Source organism: Colletotrichum gloeosporioides (genome assembly GCF_011800055.1).
Source record: "Colletotrichum gloeosporioides strain Lc1 chromosome Unknown consensus_56, whole genome shotgun sequence".
Classification (NCBI taxonomy): domain Eukaryota; kingdom Fungi; phylum Ascomycota; class Sordariomycetes; order Glomerellales; family Glomerellaceae; genus Colletotrichum; species Colletotrichum gloeosporioides.
In genome coordinates, this window is record NW_025544701.1 from 93,710 (window position 1) to 120,479 (window position 26,770).

At 53.4% G+C, this 26,770-nt stretch overlaps 8 protein-coding genes across 8 annotated transcripts; 3 read left to right on the forward strand and 5 right to left on the reverse strand.

Annotated features, from left to right (window-relative positions):
- Positions 1–41: 41 nt before the first annotated feature.
- On the forward strand, positions 42–2,800 carry GCG54_00011772 (K(+)/H(+) antiporter 1; the record flags this gene model as incomplete). The annotated part of the gene is made up of 2 exons (XM_045411667.1): positions 42–275; positions 335–2,800. The coding sequence occupies 2 exons, from the start codon at positions 42–44 to the stop codon at positions 2,798–2,800; spliced, it is 2,700 nt and encodes an 899-aa protein (XP_045262265.1).
- A 525-nt stretch (positions 2,801–3,325) lies between these two features.
- On the reverse strand, positions 3,326–5,326 carry GCG54_00011773 (Acetamidase; the record flags this gene model as incomplete). Its single annotated transcript, XM_045411668.1, has 5 exons — positions 3,326–3,556; positions 3,657–4,526; positions 4,576–4,728; positions 4,789–4,911; positions 4,982–5,326. 5 exons carry the CDS (start codon positions 5,324–5,326, stop codon positions 3,326–3,328), a joined length of 1,722 nt encoding a protein of 573 aa, XP_045262266.1.
- A 671-nt stretch (positions 5,327–5,997) lies between these two features.
- GCG54_00011774 (putative MFS-type transporter) lies at positions 5,998–8,021 on the reverse strand (the record flags this gene model as incomplete). The annotated part of the gene is made up of 7 exons (XM_045411669.1): positions 5,998–6,255; positions 6,322–6,426; positions 6,489–7,277; positions 7,345–7,636; positions 7,711–7,781; positions 7,848–7,906; positions 7,964–8,021. The coding sequence occupies 7 exons, from the start codon at positions 8,019–8,021 to the stop codon at positions 5,998–6,000; spliced, it is 1,632 nt and encodes a 543-aa protein (XP_045262267.1).
- A 524-nt stretch (positions 8,022–8,545) lies between these two features.
- Positions 8,546–10,207, reverse strand: GCG54_00011775 (uncharacterized protein; the record flags this gene model as incomplete). The annotated part of the gene is made up of 3 exons (XM_045411670.1): positions 8,546–9,313; positions 9,379–9,509; positions 9,733–10,207. The coding sequence occupies 3 exons, from the start codon at positions 10,205–10,207 to the stop codon at positions 8,546–8,548; spliced, it is 1,374 nt and encodes a 457-aa protein (XP_045262268.1).
- Positions 10,208–10,836: 629 nt separating this feature from the next.
- On the reverse strand, positions 10,837–11,920 carry GCG54_00011776 (uncharacterized protein; the record flags this gene model as incomplete). Its single annotated transcript, XM_045411671.1, has 2 exons — positions 10,837–11,267; positions 11,320–11,920. The coding sequence occupies 2 exons, from the start codon at positions 11,918–11,920 to the stop codon at positions 10,837–10,839; spliced, it is 1,032 nt and encodes a 343-aa protein (XP_045262269.1).
- Positions 11,921–18,939: 7,019 nt separating this feature from the next.
- GCG54_00011778 (Mitochondrial phosphate carrier protein) lies at positions 18,940–19,896 on the forward strand (the record flags this gene model as incomplete). The annotated part of the gene is made up of 1 exon (XM_045411672.1): positions 18,940–19,896. One exon carries the CDS (start codon positions 18,940–18,942, stop codon positions 19,894–19,896), a length of 957 nt encoding a protein of 318 aa, XP_045262270.1.
- A 1,105-nt stretch (positions 19,897–21,001) lies between these two features.
- Positions 21,002–21,719, forward strand: GCG54_00011779 (uncharacterized protein; the record flags this gene model as incomplete). The annotated part of the gene is made up of 2 exons (XM_045411673.1): positions 21,002–21,259; positions 21,360–21,719. The coding sequence occupies 2 exons, from the start codon at positions 21,002–21,004 to the stop codon at positions 21,717–21,719; spliced, it is 618 nt and encodes a 205-aa protein (XP_045262271.1).
- A 215-nt stretch (positions 21,720–21,934) lies between these two features.
- On the reverse strand, positions 21,935–25,401 carry GCG54_00011780 (Beta-galactosidase; the record flags this gene model as incomplete). The annotated part of the gene is made up of 3 exons (XM_045411674.1): positions 21,935–23,371; positions 23,419–25,299; positions 25,396–25,401. 3 exons carry the CDS (start codon positions 25,399–25,401, stop codon positions 21,935–21,937), a joined length of 3,324 nt encoding a protein of 1,107 aa, XP_045262272.1.
- Between the last annotated feature and the right edge of the window lie 1,369 nt (positions 25,402–26,770).

A 26,770-nucleotide genomic window follows, 5' to 3' on the forward strand; every position in this document is an offset into this window, starting at 1 on the left:
AGGCCCTCAATACGCCGATTCTCTCTATCGCGACCGTCGCCATGTCGACATTGACAGCGGCGACGACTTCGGTCGCGCCTACGCCCACGCCTACGGGCGACAGAGCTCCTTCACAAGGCGGCATCTTCGAGGGCATGAATCCGTCGGTCTACAACCCCGCCGACCCAATTATCATGTTCATCATCCAAGCAACCATTGTCATCACGTTGACTAGATTGCTCTACTGGCCGCTGTCTAAGATCCGCGAGCCGAGAGTCATTGCTGAAGTCATCGCTGTGAGTCTAGTAGCGTTGCGCCTTGCCGTGACTTCACGAAGACTAACACAAGAACACAGGGTATTCTTCTCGGCCCCTCGGTTCTCGGTCGCATCCCCGGCTTCACCGCAGCCATATTTCCTCCAAATTCCATGCCGCCCTTCCGACTGGCAGCCAACATCGGACTCGTTCTCTTCCTGTTTCTTGTCGGTCTCGAGATCAACCTATCCTATCTACTCAGCAATTGGCGAACTGCTATTAGCGTCGCGACTCTGGATATGGCCATCCCCTTTGGTCTCGGTGTCGCAGTTGCGTGGGGACTGTACAACGAGTTCCATAATGAGCCGGGAATTGCTCCCATTTCGTTCGGAGTGTTCGCACTCTTCATTGGTGTCGCAATGGCAATCACCGCGTTCCCGGTCCTGTGTCGCATCTTGACATCCTTGAAACTGCTCAACACCACGGTTGGTGTGATAGTCCTTACGTCCGGTATCGCCAACGACGTTGTCGGTTGGGTTCTTCTCGCTTTGTGCGTCACCCTCGTCAACTCCGGAGCTGGCGTTACTGCAGTGTACATTCTGCTAGTCTCCATAGGGTTCGCCTTGTTCCTTGGGTTTGCCGTTCGGCCGGCCTTCATCTGGGTGCTCCGGAGAACGAAGAGCCTGGAAAATGGCCCAACCCAAGGTGTCGTCGCCCTCACGCTTCTCCTCGTCCTAGCTTCTGCTTTCTTCACGAGCATTATTGGCGTCCATTCCATCTTTGGCGCCTTCATGGTCGGCCTGATGTGTCCCCACGAAGGAGGTTTCGCCATCAAGCTCACTGAAAAGATTGAAGATTTGATCTCAACTCTCTTCGTTCCGTTGTTTTTCGCCCTATCGGGAATCAACACCAATCTCGGTCTACTAGACAGTGGTCGAACCTGGGGTTATGTGGTTGCCATCATCTTCGTCGCTTTCTTCAGTAAGGTTATTGGAGGTACCGCTGGCGCCCGCATGAACGGTCTTGTGTGGCGTGAATCATTCACCATCGGCACTCTGATGTCTTGCAAGGGACTCGTTGAGCTCATCGTCCTCAACATCGGCCTCCAGGCCAAGATCCTCAGCACAAGGACCTTTACGATGTTCGTCGTCATGGCTCTCGTCACCACCTTCGCCACATCCCCCCTAGTCATGTGGTTGTATCCTCCGTCGTACCAGCAGAAGCTTGACTTGTGGAAGAGAGGAAAGATCAACTGGGATGGCACGCCGATCGTGCATCATGGTGCCGATGGCGAGGACGAGGACGATCAAAAGGAGGTCGCGAGCAAGCTCCTGGTCTACCTACGAACCGATGGCCTCTCAAGCCTCCTTTCCACGATCTCGATGTTTACCAGTGGCCAGTCTAGCGCGAGCTCCAAGAGCTCCTCTGCCGACATTCACGGACATCGCTCTGGTGAAAAGGGTCTTGTCGATCATGCAGCCCTCGCCACCGGAGAAGATGTACCTCATCAGGAATTACTTCGGGTCCACGGCTGCCGACTCGTCGGGCTTAGTGAGCGCAATTCGTCGGTCATGAAAGTCTCAGAGATTGAGGACTATGCCGGACATGACCCCATCATCAAAGCTTTCGGTACCTCCGCCAACAACACCACGAGAGACGTCGTCATCTCCGGCCAGATTGCCGTTGTTCCTGAGGATTCTTTTGCGGACACACTTGCTACCCAGGCGAACAAACTCAGCAGCGATCTCATTCTCGTCCCATGGAGCGAGACTGGCACTATTTCTGAGTTACCTTCCTTCTACAGTGCAACTACTAGAGGTGATCCGATCACCAGCGGCGATTTCCCCAACCTCATGTCCAACATCTTCAACGAAGCTCGGCATATTTCAGCTGTCGCGACTTTTATCGACTCGACACTGTTCGACAAGTCAGAGCCCGGTGTCAGGAAGCCTAGACAACTTCAACGACATGTTTCCGGCGTGAGCTTGTCTGAGCTTCAAGACCCGTCCGCGGCGAGGTTCTTCTCTGCTGAGCGGCGCGGCAAGAAGACAGTGCGCGTGTTGTACACCGGAGCCGAAGACGACCTTTTCGCTGTCAAGCTCGGCATTCAATTGGCCCAAAACGAGAATCTCGAAGTCGCCATCGTTGAGGCTGCCGACCCTGATGCTTCCGTCAACATGAAATACGCGCGGATCAAAGCGAATGTCCCCAATGCCCTCGTCCATCGAATCACATATCGTCAGATTGACATTACCAAAGATGCGACCACCCCGGCTATTGTCTCCGAATTTCTGGCCTTGCAAAATGGTGATGACAGGGCAACAACATTCATAATTGGTCGCGCCGCCTCTGCCTCACAACCCACGTCTATTGAGTTGGACGGCTCATCAAGCGTTATTGACCCACGCAAAACACTGGGATCCACAGCTAGCGAAGTCATCTCAGAGATCAAAAAGAGGAGCTTATCAAACGCCAGCCTTATGATTGTCCAAGGCAAACATCAAACGAGGGACAATCGCGCGCTCCAAAGGAAGCCGAGTGTATATTCACACACGAGTAAGGATTGAGGGCCGGCACGTACATGGATGATTAGGACGCATATGTTATCCAGTTGAATTTCAAATTGGGCCATGCCTCTCCAGCATACTCCACTTCGCGACTCCGTCACTTCCGCCATTGTTTAGTGTCTAAATGAGGGCATCGTGACCCATGTCGTCAACATCAAGTTGCAATTTAAGCCAGCCCTAATGTTCCGCAATGATCCACATCCACAACCACACATCTTAGGCTCCAAACACACTGCCCCGAACATCGAATCATTGGGATTCAAACAGCGCCGATGGTTTAGTGGTAAAATTCTCCGTTGCCATCAAGCAGCGTCGGGGAGCCGGGGGTTCGATTCCCCCTCGGCGCATACTTTTGCCCATTGTGCCTAAGAGTTGTGTTGCCTACCTATCATGAGCTTCTTAAATTTCTTAATGCCTTGTCTTTTATATTCTGGACACTGGTTTGAAGTTTTTGTTCACAGCTTAATGGTGTCGAAAGCTACATTTTCTCTATCTTTCTACTCAACACGCGATCATGATCATTATTCACTTCTGCCGGTCGGCATTGACGATCTTGTCAACGACAGCCGCTGCGGCAAGACATTCTTCATCTCTAAGCTTCAAGGTTACAATTTGAATGCCGCAGGGAGCTCCGTCAACTGCACTCGGATCATCTAACAGTGCCCCAAATGTCAGCTTGTCTCCAACGGATATCAGAATGAGTTTGCCTCTCACAGTCTGGCAAGAAGGGGTCCTGCGCTTTGACAGGTTCCGGATCTAAAGTCTTTGATGCGTGCCCAGTAGGTATCAGACAGGAAGGGTACTTGTCCAATTCATCAGCCAACAGAGCTCATTGCGAGAGACTGGCGCAACTTACGTCAAGAAGATTGAACACCACTGTGTATGGCATCAGACCGTACGTGTCATGGGGCACGGCGGTCTTGTCAGCCCCTGGTGCCACAATGGCATCCAGCTTGCGATCGAACCACGTACGGTGCCACGTCTCGGCGAACTTGGCGCGCGCGGCATCCAGGTCATCCAGATGATGCCACGGCTTTGCCAAGTCCTTAGGTACAGGCCGTGGCTTGGCTGTAAATGGGTGCATTCTCGCCTCAGCAGCCTTGACCAATGGCTCACCAAGGACGGCTGCAAGGTCTTCATCTGGAGGATGCGCCAGTTCGAAGAACTGGTACGAGAGCCTGAGCCCAAGGTCAACGCTACGCTCGTAGTCATACGGGAGCCGCACGACTTCGTGACCAGCCACTGATAATGCGTTGATGGCATCTTCGAAGGCTCGACGAACCGGCGGATGCAGTGGCCAGGCAGGATCTTCTTCCAACACCCCGAGTCGCAGGCTCTGTCCGACTGCTGGCTTTCGCCAAGGCAGATCAAGAGCGGTGGTATCGTATGCTCCCGGGCGCTGATTGATGACCGCACTCATGAATAGTTGGAGATCTTCCATGGTGCTAGCAATTGGACCAGCAGACGGGAATGGACCAGGAAGATTCAAGATAAGCCCTTCAGACTGGTTTCCATAGGGCACCCGATGGTTCGTCGGTTTGAACCCGTAGGTTCCACAGCACATGGCCGGGATTCTAATGGAACCGGCGATGTCAGTGCCAACTCCGATCGGTGATCCCCCAAAAGCTACCAAAGCGCCTTCGCCTCCGCTCGACCCGCCAGCGTTGAGATTGAGATTGTGAGGGTTCAATGTGCGGCCATAGATATGGTTTTCCGAGTCTGCGGTCTTCACAACGGATTAGCAGGATGATGGCTGTGCTTCAGGGATGTCTAACCATGAGAGTCTGCGGTACGTTCGTCTTGACATAGAGAACCGCACCTGCATCAAGCAAGACGCTGACCAAACACGAGTTCGTGGTTGCGGGCCCCAACTTCAGGCCGTTGACGTAGCCCGCCGTTGCGTCGAAACCCACTACTTTGAAGGTGTCCTGGTTAAGCGGTCAGCTGAAGGGATCAGCAAGTCTGAACACTGAACAGGGGAGGCGTACTTTTAGACTGATCGGTAGGCCGTGAAGTGAGCCGATAGTCTTCCCATTTTCGCGGTAATAATCATCTAGAAACTTGGCTCGCGCGATGGCCTCATCATAGAACGACTCCGTGAGACACGATGTCTGCGACTTCAGTCAGTTGCGTCTCGAGGTGCATGAAATGTGTCTCGGGCTCAAAATTGGAAGGACTCACAAGCTGCTGAGCAACAGCGGCTCTTTTGCAGAAGGCCGTCACCACTTGAGTTGCCGTTAGACGGCCAAGTGTCATCTTTTTGACGAGCTCCACGGCAGAGTAATTCTCAGTGATGTCGATCTCAACATCGTCTAGAACCCCTGATCTTCTTGCAGGATCGAGTTCAAGAAGTCGACCTCCATTTGCCTCTGTCAGTTCTTTGATTAAGGAGACGTCAAGCTTCCACTTTGCTGGAATAGCATCAGTAAGCTGTTGCTTCTTTTTATCAACCAGCTCCTGCCATGACATGGCGTCCAGTTGCTTCTGCTCGTGCGCAGGCGTCACGTCGACTTTGGTGATAGGCATCCTCGAGGTTGTAGTGCGGCTGATGATCTTGGCGCTTGAAGTGAGGGGAAGATGCGTGTGTAAAGATGATTTTACATCATGAGGTTACCGAGTCGACCTCTTAAATGCCTGTGTCTCAGGGCTCCGCAGCATGAACAACACAATAGGACGCACAGTCCGATCGGTGTCTGGGTGGTGTTCTGATTGGCTCTTAGACTTGCCATTTTCGGACAGGAGGACCCTCTCAAGCGGGAAGATGTGTACTGAACAAGGGGTTTCAAAGGCAACAGCAAATCCTTGGAAATGTTCTCGCTCCCGCATGATAAGAGCTGATACCTTACAATTAGAAGATGTGTATATGTAAGAGCCGAGAAGGAGTGGGCTCCGTGATCGGCTTCCTCGACCTCGAGGAGATGGAGAATGATCCATGACTGTCCTTAGGTGTACTGTTTGAAGCGAATACGTCGACGTGAATGCATGTGAATTGTTCATTACTACGTTATAGCCAGTTTTTGTAGCAAACGGTCTTATATTGCATGAAGGCGAAAAGCTCAATTCCGGCGGCCAATCGAGTATGGAAGTTAAGTTGGATTGCGAGTAATTGAAAGGAAACACAGTGTGTAGGCTGTTCTCAGAAGACACGATAAATTCAAACTAGTATCTAAGTATGCAGGCAACATATTGCCGATCTATCAAGTCCTCTCTGATACTCCAACACTCTCGGTTTCCGCCACGAGTTTGTCATATCTGGCATGCAACGCGACTCGAATATCCCGCCCCCAGATCAGTAATGGAATGAACAAGAAGCAGATAGAGGTGGCCACGCATCCGCAAATGATTGAAATGTTTGTAAGGCTCATGGAGTTGAGCCACGGTACCACTCCAAACGGTACTCCAATAGTCGCTGCGTTGCGGATGAATGTGATGAACACGAAGGACTCTGCTGTGGTCTATAATAGAAGGAAACTATGTCAGTACTGAAGCGACACATTTGTTTTCAAGAGCTCAGTACTTACGGCTTTATAAGTGTCAATCACAATGGTAAAACTGACATCCATCATAGAGCTCATGCCAAATGCGAAAAGGGCACCTCCAATACTTGGGTACACCCAGTGCATCCCCTGAGGCACGTTTGTTAGCCATGAGACTTTAGAGCCTACCCTCATGTAGAATGATGACTTACTCTGTCCGCTGTGATCCCAAAGATAACAACACCGATTCCCATGAGGAGTGCCGGTATGAAAAGGACATACAGTCTCATCTCCGGCTCGAAGATGCCACGATTCTTCCGTGCAAGTCTGACGACGATCCAGTCTCCAAAGATCCCACCATGTACACTGCCGATCATGTTACCAATGAAAGGGCCTATGAGCATGAGGCCGACTCCCGCTGTGCTGAAGTTGTACGGCGCGGCAGCGAATACGATGGAGTTAATGCTCGTCAAGAGGACCAAGAAGGCCACGGCGTTGGCGCATTGAATGGCTGAGAAGACAACGTGCGGGAAGAGAGCCATCTTGAAAGGGGCTACACAGCTGGAGAGTAACGACTCCTCTGTGGGCGTGGAGAAACGCATTCGTTGTCGGTACGTGTTGGGCAACGGAATCTGGGGACCGATTTGCTCTATATCCTGATCTTTATACTTCTCGGGGAGTTGTCTGTTGTTGGCGGGGTGCGATGCCGTGCCGTTGCTCTTGGTTTTTCGCAGCTTGTTCTGTGTTTCCTGCAAGTCTGGGTCTCCGGCGGTCGAAACCCCAACGGAAACGGGTACGTATTTCGTCTCTTCGAAGAAGAAAATAAATAAGAGAAACAAGATTGTGAGGATGATGCCGACAGTGTAGTATGCCCATCGCCAGCCCATGGAGGCTGCCTGGACACCCGCGAGTGTGGGGGCCAGGAAGTTCCCGATCATGACGCTGGTAATGTAGAAGCCGTTCGCCAGGCCACGCTGGTGGACGAAGAAGAGGTCCGCAATCTGCCAAAACTCAATATTGTTAATGATCCGTCCCAGGTGTCTAAGGTATGTAATGTGTGGAACGTACGGTTATCTCAGCTATGGTCTCGTTCGTGGACCCGGCCAAGCCGAAAAGCAAGTTCGTGAGATACATCTCGGGAACGGTACGCATGCGGCTGCTCCACCAGGAAGTTGCAGCCATGACGGCGGTCGAAAATATGTAGGTGGATCGTCGACCGTACTTCTTCGTGAAGGGAATGATGCAAAAGCATCCCATGGCCAGCCCGACAACGTTGAAGGAGACGCCGGCGTTAAGTTCGTCATAGGTCATGTCCAGCTCGACCGTCATTTGCTGCCAAAACACCATCTGCATGGTCATGCTGGCAACGAAATGTCATTCAATCGAATTTCAGAGCCGTCAAAGTTGAGATGCTAGGATTAGAAGGGTGCTCACGCTGCGAAGACTGCCACGGTGACAGCAAGAACGAAGAGTGTGTTGACATATTTGCGAGCCAAGGTCCAGTTCTAATAAGGGCCAATTTTTCAGACGAGTAAGTCAAAGGCTTCCGGGATGCGGACGTAGCAACTCACCAAGGGGTCATTAGGGTCCGCAGTAGGCTCAGGAATCAACACTAAGACGGATTCTTCTTCTGCAAAAGCCAAGGTCAACATCGCACGCTCGGGGCGCCTTCAGGGCAGCAACCTACCCGACAAAAGTCTGGCACTACCAGGGGGTAGGTAAGTGTCTTCCTCAAGTATCTCCATAGTTATAAATATCGAGGGACCTATGAGCACTTGTGATGTTGTTGACGACAACTTTAGTCCGGGCAACCAAAAGATAATTAGCCTCTTGATTGAGGGTACCTAGGTCCCGGGATCGCGCCTTCTTATAAGATTTGGACCATACTATTGTCTTCCCCTTTAAGACCACCACATCATCGCCCAAGCATAGCTCCCGTCTGATAAGGATAAACTCCACTTAAACTTGAATCCGGGGTAACAGGCGGAAGCGAAGCACACCTGGAGCGATTAGGGGCCGAAACATGATTGGCTCTTAGACCTACCTAAAGTGGTTTGGCTTATCCGCCGACCCCTGTCAGGCCTCAAAGTAAAATGTTGAATGATATCGCTCAGACTGGACGAATGATATCTCTTCATCTTGATTTACTTGTTTGTGAATATTGATGTCGATAGAGTGATAGGCTGGGATATTCTGACACGGCACATTGCTAGTGCACGTCGCTGGACAACTCGAACCCCGTCTAGTCCGTAGCTCCAGACACCATCACTCAAAAGAGAGCTATCTCCACGTTCCTCCGCCTGGCATGCTTGTCGATGTCGTAATCATCATCACCAGCTTTCCACGCCTCATCCAACATATCTGCAATATTGCACACATTCGCGCTTCTGCCGTAAGGTTGGCAAATGTCGACAGCACGGCGCAGCACATCCATCCAGGAAGGTCGCCGTTGCAAGGTGGCAACCTCCAACCGTGCCGCAACATACGGATAGAGCAGCGAGTTTGTCGTAAGCAGGTGGTCGTAATCGGGCCGCGTCCGTGTGTCACAGAGGGCATCGATAGCTGCCACAAGACGACCGACCAGGAGTTCCGTTGACGGAGCTGACGGCGGGAGACCTCGACCCCTTCTCAACCGCCGACCAGTGAGAGCTCCAGCGAAGCGATAGGCTTCCCACAAGTGGATCTGTGGTATTTCTCCGAGCTCTCCTGGCCATGAAAGCAGTGCATCCTCCGAAGACTCATCTTGGATGGAAGAAAAAATGTCGAGGAGTGACCGTGGGAGGCTAGTGATTACCTCTATCCCACCTTCGACCTTTTCGTGACGAGACTCTTGGGCCTGGCGTAATCTATGCCAGATGCCTAATGTCATGGTGGAACGTCCTCGGACAAAGGTCGGCATATCCATCACTGCCATAAGTTCCAACGGGAAACAGGCGTCTGGGTTGTCCAGAATAGCAGAACCGTGCAGACTACCTCCCAGGCCATAGACAGTGGTCATGAGCTCCAGATGAACGGACCATGGTGCGCTTTGGAAAAGCTGATGGGTTGAGACTATCAGCAGCTAAACGAGAAGATACCCGAGGTTACGTGGGGTTCACTCACATTAAGGGTGCAAATGAAAAGGCCCGCGTACATTACCCCCACGTTGACGGTACCATCATAGGACTCTAGCTGCTTGCGGAACAGGTGAAGCCCGCGGAGATAGTATTCTTCAAACAGCGACGAGGGGTTGGCTGGGCTTGACACGTATAGGTGAGTGGCTATAAGAATGGAGCAAAGGGCTTCCGACCTATTTGCGAGTTGACAAAGATCTCGTCGAAAGAGGTCATCGCGATGGGTGGAATACAGCAGAAATATGGTAGAGTTGTCGACTGGTATTGGTTGTCAGTCCGTGATCCTTCTTTCGTACGTAAATCATTCATGTATGATTCAAAACCATCGATGGTAAATACTCACACTGTTCGTAAAGAATCCGGTCCTGTTCCGTCTGACCGGGCCAAGGGGACCCGGCTTGAGACGGTTCGGAGTACTGCGGGGACGGCTGCGAGACCTTCGAAGGCGCACCGGACGGCTCGGGGTTCGGCGAAAGAGTCGATGCCATTAGCCGTTGAAACTCGTCTTTCGTTCGACTTGGTTCTCGTCCTGGGGAAGTTGCGAACTTGTCATCCGACAGCTTTTCGCCGGGTGACTCTCCCGATGAGCTTCTCGATGGCGGTGCCGTCCTTCGTCGTTTGGCAGGTGGCGCGTCCGCAGGTGTCGGCGCTCCCGTGAGCCGCCCGCGTGAAGCGATGCCGGTGTCCCAGCGTAAGACGACATTGTAGCCCTCGCATTGAATTCCCTGGCCGAGACATTGCAGACAATCCGGTCGAGTTTCGTCGCACTTACGATGGCGTCGTTTGCACGTCAAACATCCGCTCCGGGAACGCGACATGTTTACAAGAAGCTGAATTGCGGGCCATCGATGAACAAAAACGATGGCCGGAGTGGATAATGAAGCTGCTCAGTGGTTGGTAAGCTGCCATCGATGTTTGAGGCGCTGCTTGACTCGATGAACTGGATACTGTAGTCCTTGGGCAATTCACTTTGGATTCTTTTGATCGCGAATCTAAAGATTTCAGCGATAGCGGCAAAGCAGGCTCTGGCGGAGAAGTTCGGGAAGCCGCACGGGCTGCTTAGTAAGACATCTGGGTGGCCTGGCATAATGCGGCTTTCAGGGGGTTGACATCTGAGGTACACCTGAAGGCCCTGTATCTTGGAGTTTGTCAGGCGTGTTTACTCTTGCGGTCGCCGATTGCTCAAGTCTCCAGGCACTTGCTTCAGAGAGAAATGATGAGAAAACAAGAAAGATTTGTTCTATTGCCAAGTACTTAGTATAAAATAAATAAGAAAATCTTCATCGAAATATAAACCCATAACCTCTTTTTCCAACCTAAGGTCTGATGCGATCCTAGTCTCTTTCCCGGGCGTTCACCACGACGCCTCTACCAAATTGATGACTATTGACGTATATTTACTTGCCAGCGTCCATCATCTTTAATCCGTTTATTTTTTTTTCTGTCCTCAAACCAGAAGCTTCTGTATTTGTCTATCCAAGTGCTTCTTGTGCGCATCAGTTACTGGACTCGGGACCTCCGCCAAAATATCCTTAATTTGTCCCATGAGGAATGCGCGGGGGTTGCACTCAGAGTGGTCAACGCCCCCCTTCTCTCCCGGCCGTCCAATATCATGGATAACCAAGTTCATCAGTGTCGAGTACAGCATCACCACGCTGTCATCAACATCTGATGTTTCGGGGATCGGCCAAAGGCCAGCCCTAGTCAGACAGAACGTCATGCTGCCCAAAATCATGCTCTCACACCGGTGCGGGCCCATGTAAGATGCATGCAGGCACCACCGCGGGCCTTCGTCGACGGTGACGAGCTTCTCGTACAAATCGCGGAAGACATCCATGATGGACTGTATTGTCTGGCTGCGGATGGCGTTGATGCGTTCTGATGCCGAGAGTTAGTAACAGGTCGACGTTGGCGGGCAATGGAAACGAACCGATAATCTCTGGCGGCATGCTCAGCTCCTCCAGGCCTGCATCCTCTCCAATCATGCTCCCCTGGCACTCCATGACCATCCTCCTCGCGGTGCTCTCAAAAAGCTGCTTATGCCCCAGCTCCCATGAGATCCACAGCAATTTGGGCATCAGCAACCCCTCAGAGCCGACGTCGGGAACCTCTCCGATCCCAGAGATCCAGCCCTGCAACCACGGCGTCAACATGGGCGTCGCGTCATAGTAGTGCGTCAGCACCGTCAGGTCGTAGAACTTGTCGATTGTCAGGCTCCTTGGCACACAGCGGTATTGTGCGTGGGCGATGCTGGCGAAGAGAGCGAACGCATCGGGCTTGTCGTCGCGGAGCTGTACGACCCAATCGGCTGCGGGATCGCCGGAACCGGACGCCGCCGGCTTGGCCTCGGTAAACTTGCCGTTGAGCATGCGGTCGAAGACGGGGGATACGCGGGCCATGGTCCGGGAGCAGGCGCGGAAGCTGCGGGCAGGGGTGTCTTCAGCCGCCGCCGATCCTACGACGAAGACGACGTCGCCGCGGGGGTCCAGTTCCGTCAGCTCCGGAGAACCGGTCTCTTTGAGCGGGGACATTTGGAAAAGTTTTATTGTGAGACGGAAAGAAGACTAGAAACGTTCAACGAATGTGATTTGCTTGCCTCGACTGCAAGTGTGCTGGATAGCTTCAACAGTTGGAGATGTTTCGATCTCCCTTTAACAGAAGTGATGATACCCTAAGGGAAGGCTCGGCGAGCATATTTTTTGAGGCTCGTAGGGCTGTTGCAACGTTCGGGCTGAGTCTCGTATCCTACCCCCTTTCAGCCTTATGCTATAAAAAGACACATAGATCGGGCTTCGGTGCACTGAACAGAATTTGACCTCATCCGTGGCGCAGGGGAGCTGCTAGAGCTCTTGCGCCACTCTTGGCCCAAACCATAGAGTCATAGACTGGAATAAGGGGCTGGTCTGCTCATTTTGATGCTGTGGGCCATCGTCCCAAGTCGGTTCGGTCGCCGGAGTGGAGTGTTGGCTGGGCGGGAGGCCGTTCGGAGGGCGCGGGCACCGAGAGCACACCATGGTCGGACAGTCGTTCTTCAAGGCCCGAGCCCGATAGTTCGGCACCACAGCCACAAAAGACGAACCTATCGGACCCGATAAGTCCGTCTCCAGTTTGCTTGCTCCCAGCCTTTTGATTTCTCTGTGTGTCATTTTAACCTCTACCAACCTCTTTACATCTAAAACCCAACCCCCTTTCAGCAATAGCCCGGCTAGCAGTAGCTCGATCAACGGACTATTCTACCAGGTCAACAATACAGAAATAGAATGTCCCACTTCGCTAAAGAACACGGATCACATCTTGAAAAGTGGTCCAGATTCTCAACCCAATAGGACACGGCATCTAATTGTGATGGCGGAACAGACCTCTCCAAACTCTGGTGTCATCGAAACTACTCACAAACAGACTGCAACAACATGCCTAATGGATAATTGATCATAAAATGGTGTTAGGTTTTGATCGGAACATAAAACAACCACATGACAGGGACCGCTAGTAGATGAATTCGGACGTATGAACGTGTCGCACCCCGATGTTGCGCAAGGTACCGGACACTTGGAAGATGCAAAACCCGAGGGTTGCGACTGCCGTTGAATGCGATTACTTGATCCACACGCAGGTCTAGGAAGGCTATTTACATGTCTTAAGTCAGGGCATGATGGTCCGATTGGAATGTCTGATTGGAGACATAAGTTAGTAACGAAGGTCAGAACAAGAGGCCCATAAACTTGCATACACTCTTTTACCTTGATTAGCGAGTTACTGTTTAGTCCTCAGGAAGTATTCTCTACAGTTGCAAACCCAGTAGTTTCCAGATTCGCTGTATTTCGCGAGAAGCTCTCCGGTAGCACCGACCACATATTCACGGCGTGACGTGTCTAACGCAGCAGTTGAGTACACACCATTCGGTCGGGTGTTGATTGATCATCTGCGAGGGGATGCGCGCTTTTTGTTCATTTTGATTCCCCCCGAGACAAACGGTCGAAAAATAAGTGTTCAAGCTGCTGTGACGCTGTCATCTTCCTGGCAAGGAGCTTGCCTTCAATTTTACTGTGCAGACACGACTTATGACTTCGCCAGATACCTTACTCAATCGTCGATGAAGTCAACTTAGTCCACCCTTTCATCAACGCTTGATATTGGCCATATAGCTCGTTCAAAGCGACTTGCCTTCGCTGGTACGCCTGTCTTTCTGATCTCCGCGAGCTGTGAAACGAGCTGCCAATCCTTCATTCCCTTGAACGGGTCAATCGATAGATGGATTCATTTATCCTTGCCGAGCGTCACAATTTGGCGCGGCTCGATCAGCGGGAAGAGACCGCAGATTAGTCACACGCATTCGCGTTCCATTGTAGATATCATTCCGAGTACCACACGCTCCGTGGATCTTTCTTGATTCACCGACCAAGAACTTATTGCGTTGAATTTTACATTCTTCATGTTGTCAAGCAGTGTACTGATTATTGGTCAGAAGTCGGTGAGACAGGACTTGGAACGGCGACCGAGCGTAAGGGGCCTCGTAAGCTTCGTGATTGGCATGGACATCGGTACCAGGCCTTTTGTTTTGGAGAATGGAACCATTGATTCCCGCCCGGCTTGATGTGTTCTATCCTATCGGAGAACCTGATCAGAGGGTTCTGGTTTCACATCGTGTATAAGGCAGCCTAGAAGGATCACACGAGTTGCCTTTTTGACCTTGACGTAGAGTAAAGAAGCAACCAGTGGCTTTCGGGTTCTAAAGCAAAACACGGTGTACCCCACACTGGGTGACACAAACTGGGTGTTGGGACAGATAAGACCCCACGCAAAATGAACCACCTTACGGTCGGCAAGGTGTGCTGGGATGGTTTGTGTGTGTGTGTGTGTGTGTGTGTGTTATTTTACGCTGTTGCGTCCCTGTTGTCTTAGGGCAAAGGACGTCTAGTAGTCACGTAAGTAGGCCTATCGAACAGAGAAAGTAATACAATAAGAGATTCAAGATGTAAGAAAAGCGAAGTAGAGCAAGAAGCTAGATGTTAAGTGAATGTGTCCGCGAGCGGAAATACTGTTCTCCAGAATCTACATGTCGCTCTACGTGTGAATCATATCGAAGATGAGATACTTGCTTGAGGTACAATATGCATGACTGCATTTCGTAACAAACATTTTGTCATCTTGCATTTTACGCCTGCAGTGCCCGTGCTTGGCTAGTCACACATTCTTACGACGTTGTGCTCTTTACATTGGAGCAGAATTTCTGCAGCCAAGCCGTTAGTAAGACAGCATGGAGGTACGGGGGTCATCGGTTGTCTCAGGATACATGGCCGTTAGGCATGATGTGATTAACGATTGGTAGCCTGATTTACGTCGTCTCTCGGTGTCGGGGCAGCATTTTCAGCAGCTAGCTAATGAGGAGTCAGACTGGAAGCAGGCTAGCGAGACGTTGGTTGCCTTACAGGGATCGACGCAATTGAATAGCAGCGCCTAACTTGCCTATATAGAGCTGTCCTCTTTCGCAAAGGTTGTCCATTCTTTCTTAAAGCTTCAGAGCTGCGGTCTTGTGAACGCCGAACGGAAGTACCTAGCTTGAGCGCAACGTCACGCATCTTGATTTTCTACTGCCGTTCAAAACTCTGTCTTCAACAGAGTCTCTGCGCTTTTTTGATCCTCTGACTAAGGGACCATGTTCTCCAGCACCCCAAAACCACCATGGAAAGAACAACTACGACGGAGCAAATCAAGCTACGAAGAACAAGAGAGACTGGCACAGGAAGATCGTCATAGGTACATCAAACAAGAACCGTTCACCAAAATCATTTGGTCATACATTCTGATCATGCTTAATAGTAAATATCCTCCAAAGCTACATTTCAGGGACAAGTTCCACCCTGGAGGAGGCTCTGCATCAGAACTTGTTCAAAAGGCGCTCAAAAATGGCCTCGATCCCAACACGATTTGGACCTATGAAGATATCATCGACCCCCATCCAATATCCGCGCCTAATGAGTACGGAGAGACTTGGCGACGGTTCAACACGCCTCTCCACCTCGCGCTTCTTTGCTTTGATTATGAGTCGGCTAGAATTATCCTGCGTCATGGCGGAGATCCCAATATCTATAACGCTGAAGGACGCACTGCTATCCATGAGGCCGTCAAGCGTCATAAATTAGAAGATGTCCGTTTCCTCATCCGTCATGGCGCAGACCCGAACAGCCCCTCCCAAGACGGCCTGGCCCCTCTTCACGCAGCTCTTTATGAAGGAGACGAGAAAACATTTTTTGCTCTGCTCGAGGAGGGTGCCACTTTGAAGGCTGCCGCATATGGCGAGTGGTCAGTCACGGACATAGCTTTGCTGGCTTCGGAAAAGTCTATTCTGGAAAGGCTTATGTCAAATGAGTACGGACAAGTACCTACGCCATTGATGGAGTCCCTCAGCGCACCTCCACAACTGAAACCTCAGGATATGGTCATCTCAGCTCAGAGAATTCTTGCTGTCGTTTCAAGCAATCGAATCCTTCCAGAAAAGGCCTTGTACGAAGCTTATCGCCACCTAATGTTTGGATATAACATTCCTCGGGATCAGAGCTGGGACGCTGAGGGCGTCAATGACCTTGTCGATAACATGATGGACCGTTTGTATAGCGTTTCGAAAGTACCAAGATTATCTCTTGGCGAGAGATTTTGCTCGGAATGCTTGGAATTCCAAACCTTTCTCGAAAGATTCTCAAGGGATAAAGCCGCAACGAACTATGAGACTTATTACGAACCGGTCGCCTTCCACAAGAACAAGCAGGAACTAGATGACTGCGCGCCTTCTGGGTGCCCCATTTGTCTGACGATTTCTGAAAAGTTTCGCGGACTTGATAGCAAGGGTAAGAGTGGTAAGAATAATGAGCCCTTACCTGTTAGTCTAGAACTTGGGCCACAGCCTGAGTATCTCACTGAGCAGGAAATTGACCCACACCGGATAGGCTCGTTCGCCGCACAAGTAGGGTATTCGAAATATCTACGTCTGACTTTTGACTTGCGACCCTACGACACAGGGTTTGAGTTTGACCAGGAGCACCCTCTCGATATGTGCGATGATACCAGTACTGGTTCACACAAAGCAATGAGCGTTGCAAAACACTGGCTTCAGATTTGTAAAACCTCGCCGGAACATTCCATCTGCCGAGACACATACGGTCCATCTGGGAGTTGCAGCACCTTACCGACGAGAGTATTGAATGTGGGTTCGGAAGACAGGGAACCGTTTCTGTTCGAAGGGAATGGACTCAAAGATCCTTACTGCATCCTGTCATATTGTTGGGGGTTACCAGGAAAGGCTGTAACCACCAAAAGCAATTTATCACAAAGCACCCAAAGCATCGGTCTGGCATCACTTCCAACGCTACTCCGCCAGGCTATACTAGCCACGAGATCCTTAGGGTACAAGTACCTTTGGATTGACGCACTTTGTATCGTCCAAGATGATCCGGACGACTGGGCCCGTGAGGCGGCAGTAATGCACGAGCGTTACTCCCAGGCCGACTTGACAATTACAAGTCTCGTTGCAGCAGACTGTAGTAACAGCCTATTCGAGTCACGATCACGAGAGACTGCTAGGCCTATACCATTGAAGATTTGTCTTCCCAAAAAGTATCGCCATCCCTTCAACGAAGGTGTATTTGAGTTTGCGGCTTATCCCAGCCATCAAAATCACCGGGACAGGGGGTTTGAAGGTCCAGTGCACCAGCGGGCTTGGACGTTGCAAGAACACCTAATGAGCACACGAGTGGTCTATTTTGGCCCGGGTATTTTACACTGGGAGTGTCTCTGCTCTTATCACATCGAACCGGATCCTGAAGCACAGTGTTTCACTGGATCTGTCGAATACAGTGGCAAAGATCTGAATACGAGGCGAAGGTTGAAACTGGCTGTCAAAACCCTTCAGCAACAAGAATTGTCCCATCAAACTGATGAATCCCCTTTCGAAGTATGGCAATCTCAAGTCGAGGAATTCACCCGAAGAAAGTTAACGAAGCATTCTGACAGAATTCCAGCATTTCTGGCAATCTCGAAGGTGCTTTGCAAAGCTGGTGGAGACGAATTCGTCGGTGGGTTATGGACTGGAGACCAGCTGATTCCCAGCATGTGCTGGATACTCGAGCGGGCTGACGAGGCGGGAATGAGAGGCCCGTCCTGGACTTGGGGTTCTCGTTCTGGGGAGGTATCTTACGAGTTGCTTCGACACCCGGGAAAGATGATGCCAAAGCCATCCGTTATTTCGGTCGACATCAGAACTGATATGTCTCACAGCAACATCTCAGGTTCCATTACGCTTAAAGGCTTTCTCGGCCTGTATAGATCTGGGAAGAATCATCCTCACGCTGAATGCTGGCCATACATCGGATGGGAAGGAGCGGAATGGTTTGATCATTCTTCAGAGTCTCGAGACAACCTCTATGTTTTCGCCATGCTGGAATCTGGCAAACCCCCCCAATCTCCCCAATCTCCTGGTAGCGTCCAAGTGTCGAGTCTGCCCCAGACGCGTACTGTTAGCCTTTTGCTAAAACCTGTCGATCTTGGTAAAAGCTTGAGAACTGCTTCGGTGTTCCGTCGAGTTGGCATTGCCATGTATATTGACGTTCAAGGGTTTTTCTCTCTAAAATACATAGTGGAAGGACATGCGATCGCTCGGCGCCGAGATGTCACAGATTTCGAGACGGATCGAGTAGTGGTTATTGTCTGAGAGCCAGATTGAGCGGTTGTAACACGCTAGGGGCCCTCTTACTCTGTTTACAGTACGTCTCAAATTGTTTAAATTAAAATTCGATCCTGGTTCTCTAAGGTAGCATATTTACCAAGGCTTCAGTAACATCTCAGCGAGCTGCACACAAGTTTCCGCCGGGGAATCAACATGAAGCTGTCCATTCAACACAAACGGGATCTTGATAGAAACGTGTATTCGATTGTCGGATTACTGAAATACAATAAAGCTCCCAAACAAAACGCGATCACTGATGGGCAATCGCATTGCTCAATCAGAGCCGATCGCGGAACATGGGGTTGAGAAAATTGTTCCTGGAGGATCCAGGTGACGGGGTGGGCGGCATCGGGGCCACCAGGCCCATCTCGCGGCGCGGGAGTATCCGCTGCGTCGGGGCGCGACTCCGCGAGTCGGGACGAAAGGAGTCCAAAAGCTTATCAGTTCGCGATAAAGTGGACGGTCCTTAGTGATCCAAAAATGTCGTCAATTCCGCCGAGTTTTCTCCCGGTCCCGTCGAAGGAAACAGGGCCAATCTGATTGGGCAATTGGGGCGGCTAGCGTTTGCGTGCGTCCCGTCCCCGAACACTCCGGCGGCGATTCCGTCACGACGGAACAACGACGTCATAGCGTGCTCAAGCACAGCGCCTAGGGGTCCACCACGCACCAAAGCACACACTACCCTGCCAAGGCAAGCTCTCTCTTACCTTTCTCTACATGACGGCAGAGACCTTTTAATGCTCTCGACCAGCCGCTTTCTTTTGATACTCCCCATCGTGCATACCATTTCTCTGATTTCCAGAAGCAGACACATCTCCCCTCTCCACAAACATGGCATCAAAAACAACACCACAAACAGAGGTCCCGACCTTCTCACCCCTTGACTATGCCAAGTTCTTCGGCGCCGGCGCGCTGGCCGCGACGCTCACCCACGGCGCCGCCACGCCCATCGACGTCGTCAAGACGCGCATCCAGGTCGACGACGCCATGAAGGGCCTCAACATGGTCAGCGCCGGCCGCACCATCGTCGCCAAGGAGGGCGCCTCTGCCCTGCTCACCGGCTTCGGCCCCACGGCCGTCGGCTACCTCGTCCAGGGCGGCGGCAAATTCGCCGGCTACGAGTTCTTCAAGAAGCAGTTCATCACCCTCGCCGGCGGGCCCGACAAGGCCGTCGACAAGCGCACCGCCATCTACCTCGGCGCCAGCGCGACCGCCGAGTTCTTTGCGGATATCCTGCTCTGCCCGCTCGAGGCGACACGCATCCGTCTCGTCTCGCAGCGCGGGTTTGCGAATGGACTGACGTCGGGATTCATGCGCCTCGCGCGCGAGGAGGGGTTCAAGGGTTTCTACTCGGGCTTCGTGCCGCTGCTGTTTAAGCAGGTGCCGTACGCCGTGGGCCAGTTCTCGGTGCACGAGGCGGCGGTGGAGGTGATCTACCGCACCATGGGGCCGGAAAGGAAGGCCAAGATGACGCAGCTGCAGTCGACGGGCGTGGAGCTGGCGTCGGGCGTGGTTGCGGGTGTCGCGGCGGCGGTCCTCTCGCACCCGGCGGACACGCTGCTGTCGGCCATCAACAAGGGCGCAGGCGACCCGAAGCAGGGGGCCACGAGCCGGATGTTCCAGCTCGCGAAGGAGTTCGGGCCCAAGAGGCTGCTGTTGACGGGGTTGGGCCCGCGTATCGTCATGACGTGCGGCTTGGTCGCTGGGCAGTTTGTGATTTACGCGCAGTGCAAGACGCTGGTTGGGGCGCCCGCTGGTATTGAGATTCACAAGGAAGAGTCGCTGTGATTGGAAAGGGTCATGGGATAGAGGGCCAGATGGAGTTCGCAGGCGTTCTGGGCGTTTTTAGGTGGTAGAGTGGGTAGACGGAGCGACATACAATGTATTCCACGACAACCTTCTATATTAAAAGTATTCGCATGAAGCACGCATGAACTACGCGATATGCGAGCGAAGCTGAGTCCCTGGTGCTGACCTTTCGGACTTAGAAGATCCCGAAAACAAGCTCCGGGCTATCCGTGTTCCACTTCACAGATGCATACCGCTTGATAGTTGAATCACGAAAGATAGCATTATCTGAGGTGGAGAGAATACGCGCACTGAGAACGTTGCAGGTGTTTTGGGTCGTTTCACTCTGTCCTAGACATGACCGATGTCTCTGTTGGGGATGACTACTTCAGGACGGACGTTGACCACGGGAATGGAACTCATTTCTAAATTTTGCGGAGTATGGGGACACCAAAAAGTTCGAGGCCTTCTCAAGTTGTACGGATTAGATTACGTCTCTTGAACCAGGCTCAGCATTCACAATCACCGTGGTATGGATGTCAAGTTGGCTTGCTCCCCTTCGTGGAGTACTCGTAGGATCTGATGTTGGAGTCAACACAGATGGCTACGATGGACCATGATGCAGCCCGTTCTTGGAATCGTTCGTGGAGCTGGTTTCAGCTTGAGTGACGACTATCCGAACGGGAAGGTATCACGTCCTGGCTCAGCTGAGAGTACTTCCTTCCCAGAGACAACCAGTTCGAGACTTCCTCGCGGAAGCTACGATACCATCCTTATCCGCCACATGATTGATCCCAGATTCGATGGTGAAGGAAGGGGCAAGAGACTCCTCGCAAAAGGACCAATGATTTCCTCTTTTGCTGGTCTTTCCTCCTCGGATTCGTAGATTCATCGCCCCTTCCTCCGTACACCTCACGATGTTGGTGCAACCCCTTTGTACGGGAAGGGACACCTCTGTGTCTCCTTCATCAAAGCTTCCCGATATTCAATGACAAAACTCACCCATCCAGCCAAAACACCATTTCCATCCATCATCAACTCAGCTCCACAGTCCTCCACTCTAAACCCCCTTCTTCCACCCCTTACTCGCCGGAAGCCGACCAAAATGGGCCTCAAATCCGCCATATTCTCTCTCATCCTCTCCCTCAGCTGCATCACCACCCTCGCAGCAACCGAGTCATACACCCTTACGGCCTACTCCCCCGCAACCCGCGCGATCCACGGCAAACCCATCAACGCCAGAGGCCGCCGCTTCATCATCGGCCTCGATGCCCCGATGTCCTACTGCCCCGACGTCGTGCCGCGTGATTCCTGCCCACCCGGAAACATCACCACCGTCGACGGACTTCTCACGGGCATGATGGTACGTTCTCTTACCCTCTCTCCGGGCACCGAGACCTCACTTTGACCCCTCTTTCTCCACAAGCCAACTTGGATCTGCCCACTGACTATTCACACCGCAGGTCATGGTCCCAGGCGGACAGAACATCTACGTCGATCCCGAGGGGTTCGTTGGCTTCACCCAGGCACACTCGGCCTCTTGGCCCGCCAACTCCACCCTGATGGACGGCTTCTACAGAACCACCGCCAAGCCCTCGTCTCCGTGCGAGGCCGAGCCGCCGACGGACCTCCTCGACTTCTGCGACCCGAAGGACGCCGCCAGTGAGGGTGTGTACGCTTGTCCCTATCCCGATGTCGTGGGAACTTGGGTGCTAGTCGCGGGCAGTTCCCGGGCGAGGGTTCGGGAGGGTGATTGTGAAAGGCTCGAGGGGCTGGAGTTGCACAAGAGCGACATAGAGCTTGGAGCGTGGCAGTATACGTGAAGAAGCTTCCGATGAAGCCTTCATGGTGTCAGTTTCGGTGTGCTGGTGATGAGTTTCGGACTACGGCACACTCTAATCACATTTTTGGTAATTTTGGTCTGGTCACACGGGGCCAACAGTGGTCGAACAGTACACACTTTTCTCAATTTGATGTTTAGCACCAACGGCCTTTTTCACTTACAATAAAATACACATCTTCTTGTCTCTCAACACACTTAATCCAACACAAGCTCGACGTCAAACTCCTTGGCGTGGAGCTCGTACGCGGGCAGCGTCGCCGGGCCGCAAGAACCCGTGCCCAGACCGTGGTGCTTCCAGTCCAGCCTGACGACCGTGTCCTCCCTCTTGCGCTTGTACAGCTCGTACGGATGCTCGCACTCGTCCAAGTCCTTGGTGGTGTAATGCATCGCCGAGAACGAAGCGCCATCCAGATCGCCAAATCTCGCTCGCAGCAGCTTCTCGCGCGGCGCGCTCTGGTCCACGACGCCGTTCTCGTCCGGCAGACGGCCGCGGAGCTCGACCCAGCGGACATCGGTCCTGTTGCCGCCGTCCTGGGGGTACTCGTAATCAACAAAAAGATCGTCGACAGTCTCCTCCCAGTTGCCGAAGGCCTGCGCGCGCTTCTTGTCCGAGTAGCTCTCGCCCGGCCCGCGGCCCCACCACGCGACGGTCTCAACGCCCTTGACACCTCCCGTGAGGCCGATGCGGGCGAAGGTGTCCGGGAGGAGCGGCCCGTTGGGCTTGCCCTTGATCTTGATATAGACAGCCTCGCCGTGGAAGGTGAACGTGGTCCAGGTGTCGACGGCCCAGGCGAGGACGGGGGGCGCGATGCGGGAGTGGACGTTGACGACGAGGCCGTGCTTCTCCTTGCGCCACTCGACGCGCTTGACGTGGTGGCGCGTCTGGTCCAGGCGGCGGTCCGCCCAGTTCTGCCCGAAGCGGCCACCGCGGTCGTTGTCGGTCAGCGCGCGGTAGAAGTCCATGACGAAGGGCTCGGTGAGCAGGTCGAGGTGCGGGCGGCCGGCCTTCTTCCAGCTGGTGAGGGTGCCGAGGGTCAGGTCGAGGCCCCAAGTAGACTGGCCCGTGGAGGAGGTGATGCTGAGGGTGGAGGAGTCGGTTTGGCGGATGGTCGGGACGGGGTCGACGAAGGGCTGGAAGAGGGTGGAGAGGATGCGGGCCATGGAGGGGGGTTTGGAGAGCGGGAGCTGGCCGAAGGCGACGCGGTGGCCGGCCTTGGCCCAATTGGTGTCCTCGGTGAGGATGAAGTCGATGTGGAGGTAGGCCTCGGCGGTGAGGTCCTTGGGGAGGCCCTTGATCTTGAGGTGCGCCTTGGTGTGGGGCTTCACGCCCTTGGGGATCTCGACCTCCTGGTCGCTGCCGATGACGAGGCCGTCGCCGACGATGTGCCAGGTCGCGGTGAGGTGGTCGAGGTCGATGAAGTCGTAGCGGTTGATGATGGTGACCTCGTTGCCCTTGATGCCGAGCGTCTGGACGGGCTCGATGGCCTTGCCGTACTCGCGCAGGCCGGGAGTCGGGGTGTGGTTGGCGAAGCAGAGGCCGTCGAAGACGAAGTTCTTGTCGTTGGGGTCGTCCCCGAAGTCGCCTCCGTAGCCCATGTACTCTTCACCATCCTCGTTCTTGGTGCGGAGGCCCTGCGGATGTTAGAATGTGGTCTTATGAGAGAGTTTTGAAGACTTACATGGTTGGCCCATTCCCACACGAAACCTCCCATCAGGCGAGGGTGCTCGTAGAAGGCGTCAATGTACTCCTTGACGCCGCCGGGTCCGTTGCCCATGGCGTGGATGTACTCGCACAAGACCAGCGGCTTCCTCCAGTCCTTCTCAGACGCCTGGTAGACGATGTCGTCGACGGAAGCGTACATCCGGCTATAGATGTCTGCGGTTTGAGCACTGCCGTCACCCTCGTAGTGGACGAGGCGAGACTGGTCGATGCTCTTGATGACGTCGTACATGTGCTGGTGGTTTTGTCCGTAAAAGGACTCGTTGCCCAGGGACCACAGGACGACGGAGGCGTGGTTCTTGTCACGCATGACCATCTGCCTGGCTCTGTCCTCGTAGGCCTCTCTCCACTCTGGGTTGTCAGAGGCGAACTTGTGGCCGTCGATGCCCACGACACCGAAGCCGTGGCATTCAAGATCAGCCTCGTCAAGGATCCAAATGCCGAGCTCATCAGCAAGGTCGTATAGCCTGGGATCGTTGATGTAGTGAGAAGTGCGAATACCATTCACATTAAAATGCTTCATAATAAGCAGGTCACGCTTGAGGAAATCATAAGGCACCGCGCGGCCGGAATCAGGGTGGTGCTCGTGGCGGTTAACGCCGCGGAACTTGACGGGCTCTCCGTTGATGCAGAAAACGCCCTTGATAAGCTCGGTCTGGCGGAAGCCAACCCGCTGGACCAAGCTGCACTTTTGGAAGTTGAGGACGAGCGTGTACAGGTACGGCGTCTCGGCAGTCCACTTGTGAGGGTTCTTGACGCGCACCTCGAAGCGGTTGGTGCGGTCGAAGATCTCCATGCCCTTCGCGATGAGCTTGCCGTCAGCGTCGAGGAGCTTCATGTCAACGTAGGCGCCCCGGTTCATGGTGATGTCGACACGGAGGGTGGCATCCTTGTAGTCCTTGTCGAGGAACGTGTGGACGTGGTAGTCCTCCGGGTGGAACTTGGGGAAGGCGTGGAGGTAGACGTCGCGGAAGATGCCACTCAGCCACCACTGGTCTTGGTCCTCGAGGTAGGTGCCGTCGCAGCGCTGGTAGACCTCGACCGCGAGCGTGTTCTCGGCGTCGACCTTGATGAAATCCGTGACATCCCATTCGCTGGGGTTGCGGGCTCCCTGAGAGTAGCCGACCTCGTGGCCGTTGACCCAGACGGTGAAGCCAGAGTCAACGCCCTCGAAGCGCAGTCTAAGCTGGTTGTCCTCGGCAAAGTCCTTATCGACATGGAAGGTGGTCACGTGGCGGCCGCACTCGTTGTCATCGTACGGGATGTTGGGGGCGTCCACGGGCCAGGGGAAGTTGAGGTTGGTGTATTGCGGGCCCTTTCCGTAGCTCTGGCATTGCCACATGCCGGGAACGACGATGTCGCCCCATTCCGAGGTGTCAAAGTCGGGCTTGTAGAAGTCGCGGGGCCCAGCAAAGGGCGAGGTTGTCAGGTGGAACTTCCACTTTCCAGAGAGCAGCTTGGACTTGGACTTGGTGATGTCCCTGGTGAGGGCATCCTCCTCATTGTTGTACAGAAAGAAGTAGCTCCGTGGGGGCAAAGTGTTGCGATGGAGGACCTTCAAGTTGCTCCAGTCTGGAGTATGCTCGGGATAGACATGAGTGGGCGAGCCACTGACCACCGTGGTAGTAGTGTTATTGTTGTTCTCTTCCTCGGACGGGCCGCCGCTGGAAGAGCCCTCACTTGAGGAGCTTCCCAGACGGCGGCGGTGGGCTAGCTTTTCCATGTAGACACTCAGATGGAGGTCGGTGGTAGGCGAGATGTTGACATAGTCATCGGAGATGTCGGACATGGTTGAGACAAAGGTGGCCGATGTGCCGAGGCGGAGACGGAGACGGGAGGGCTAGCAAGAGTGGGATTGTGGGTTCAGTGTTCGGCGAGGGACGGGACAGCAAGAACGGGGCGGTGGAGAAGCAATTAACGGAGGTGGTTTAGTGACGGACATGCAGCTGGCGCAACGTACGGGGATCTCACGATGATGAGGGGAGGTGGTGGGCTGGTGTGATGGTGTTTGGTGGATAGATCACGATAGCCCCTTGCAGTGGTGGATGGATGGATAGATGGATGGCAAGAACGTGGAAGTTGGAGATGAGGTTGGAGCTGGAGCTGGCAAGCAGTCGAACGGTTCGATTTGGAGCTCGAACGAGCTGGTGCCAGGAATCAGGAACGTCACCTGAGACGGCGCAGCGTCAGGGAGTGCGGGGGAATCGCAATCACGAGGTACCTTCCCTTACTGCAGTACGTCCCTTGGGTGCGCCGACGGAAGGCGCAGGGGCCTGGTTTGGGGGAAGCGGGGTAGCTGATGATTGGCCGAGAGAGGTCGGGGGTGCTTAGCTAATGCTTCAGAGTTGGAGCTTAAGCACTGGGCCTGAGGCATGCGGTACGTACCTCCAATACCTCCACCACCACCAGCTACTCACAGAGGAACTCACAGAGGAAACAAGGACAGAAACAAACAGGAAAACACCACCAACCAACGGTCAGTGCCGAGTGTCAAACTGGGAAATACTTGCAGTGCTCAGCATGCTCGGGCGTTCGTTTGACGTGAGCTCGGATACTGTCGGCCATCCATCGTCCATTCTGTGCAGTGTTCTGGAAGCTGTGCCACGAAGACATCTACCCCTCGCGTCGTTCATGTTCGTGATAAAATACACCCAGCATGGCAGCTCGCCTCTCTTTTGAATCCTCTGAGACCACTCTTTTTTCTTCTCCTTCTCCCTCCTCCACATAACCCCGAAAAACCCCAACCCTTCCTTCGCTCCCACCTCCCACACGAACCGCGCGCATCAGTTCTAGACCAGATCCCGAGTCAGTTCGGCCACCGTCCGAGAATTTCTCCATTCCACGGCCCAATCACCTGCCCTCACCGTCTTCTCCTCGTGACGGTACGTATCCCCAGGGGAAACCCCAGGAACCACAATTCCCCAGACGAGCCTAGCGTCTAGACCGCACCTCGGCTTTCGCCCCCGTCTGGGGATCGGGACTCTCCGCACCGGACCTCATTCCTCCTTTTTTTCCAAAGGGTTTTTCTCTTTTATTTTCACGTCGTGTGATATTGCATGGGTTGGCACGTTGGCTCTGAATCGCCTCGGTAATTGCTCCTGACAGACAGGCACTGTTCACCGCCAAGGCACAACAACATGTTTATTCGTACGGGACAAGACTTGCCCCGATTGACGAACTTGCTGCGCCGCACGCACAACGGCTCGTTTCCCATCTGCAAAGCGTGATTCCCAAACTAAGAATTGACGCCGCTGCGGGCGTCGCCGGCCATCGTCCCGGGCTCCAGATCGGCACGCCAACGCCTCTGTTGG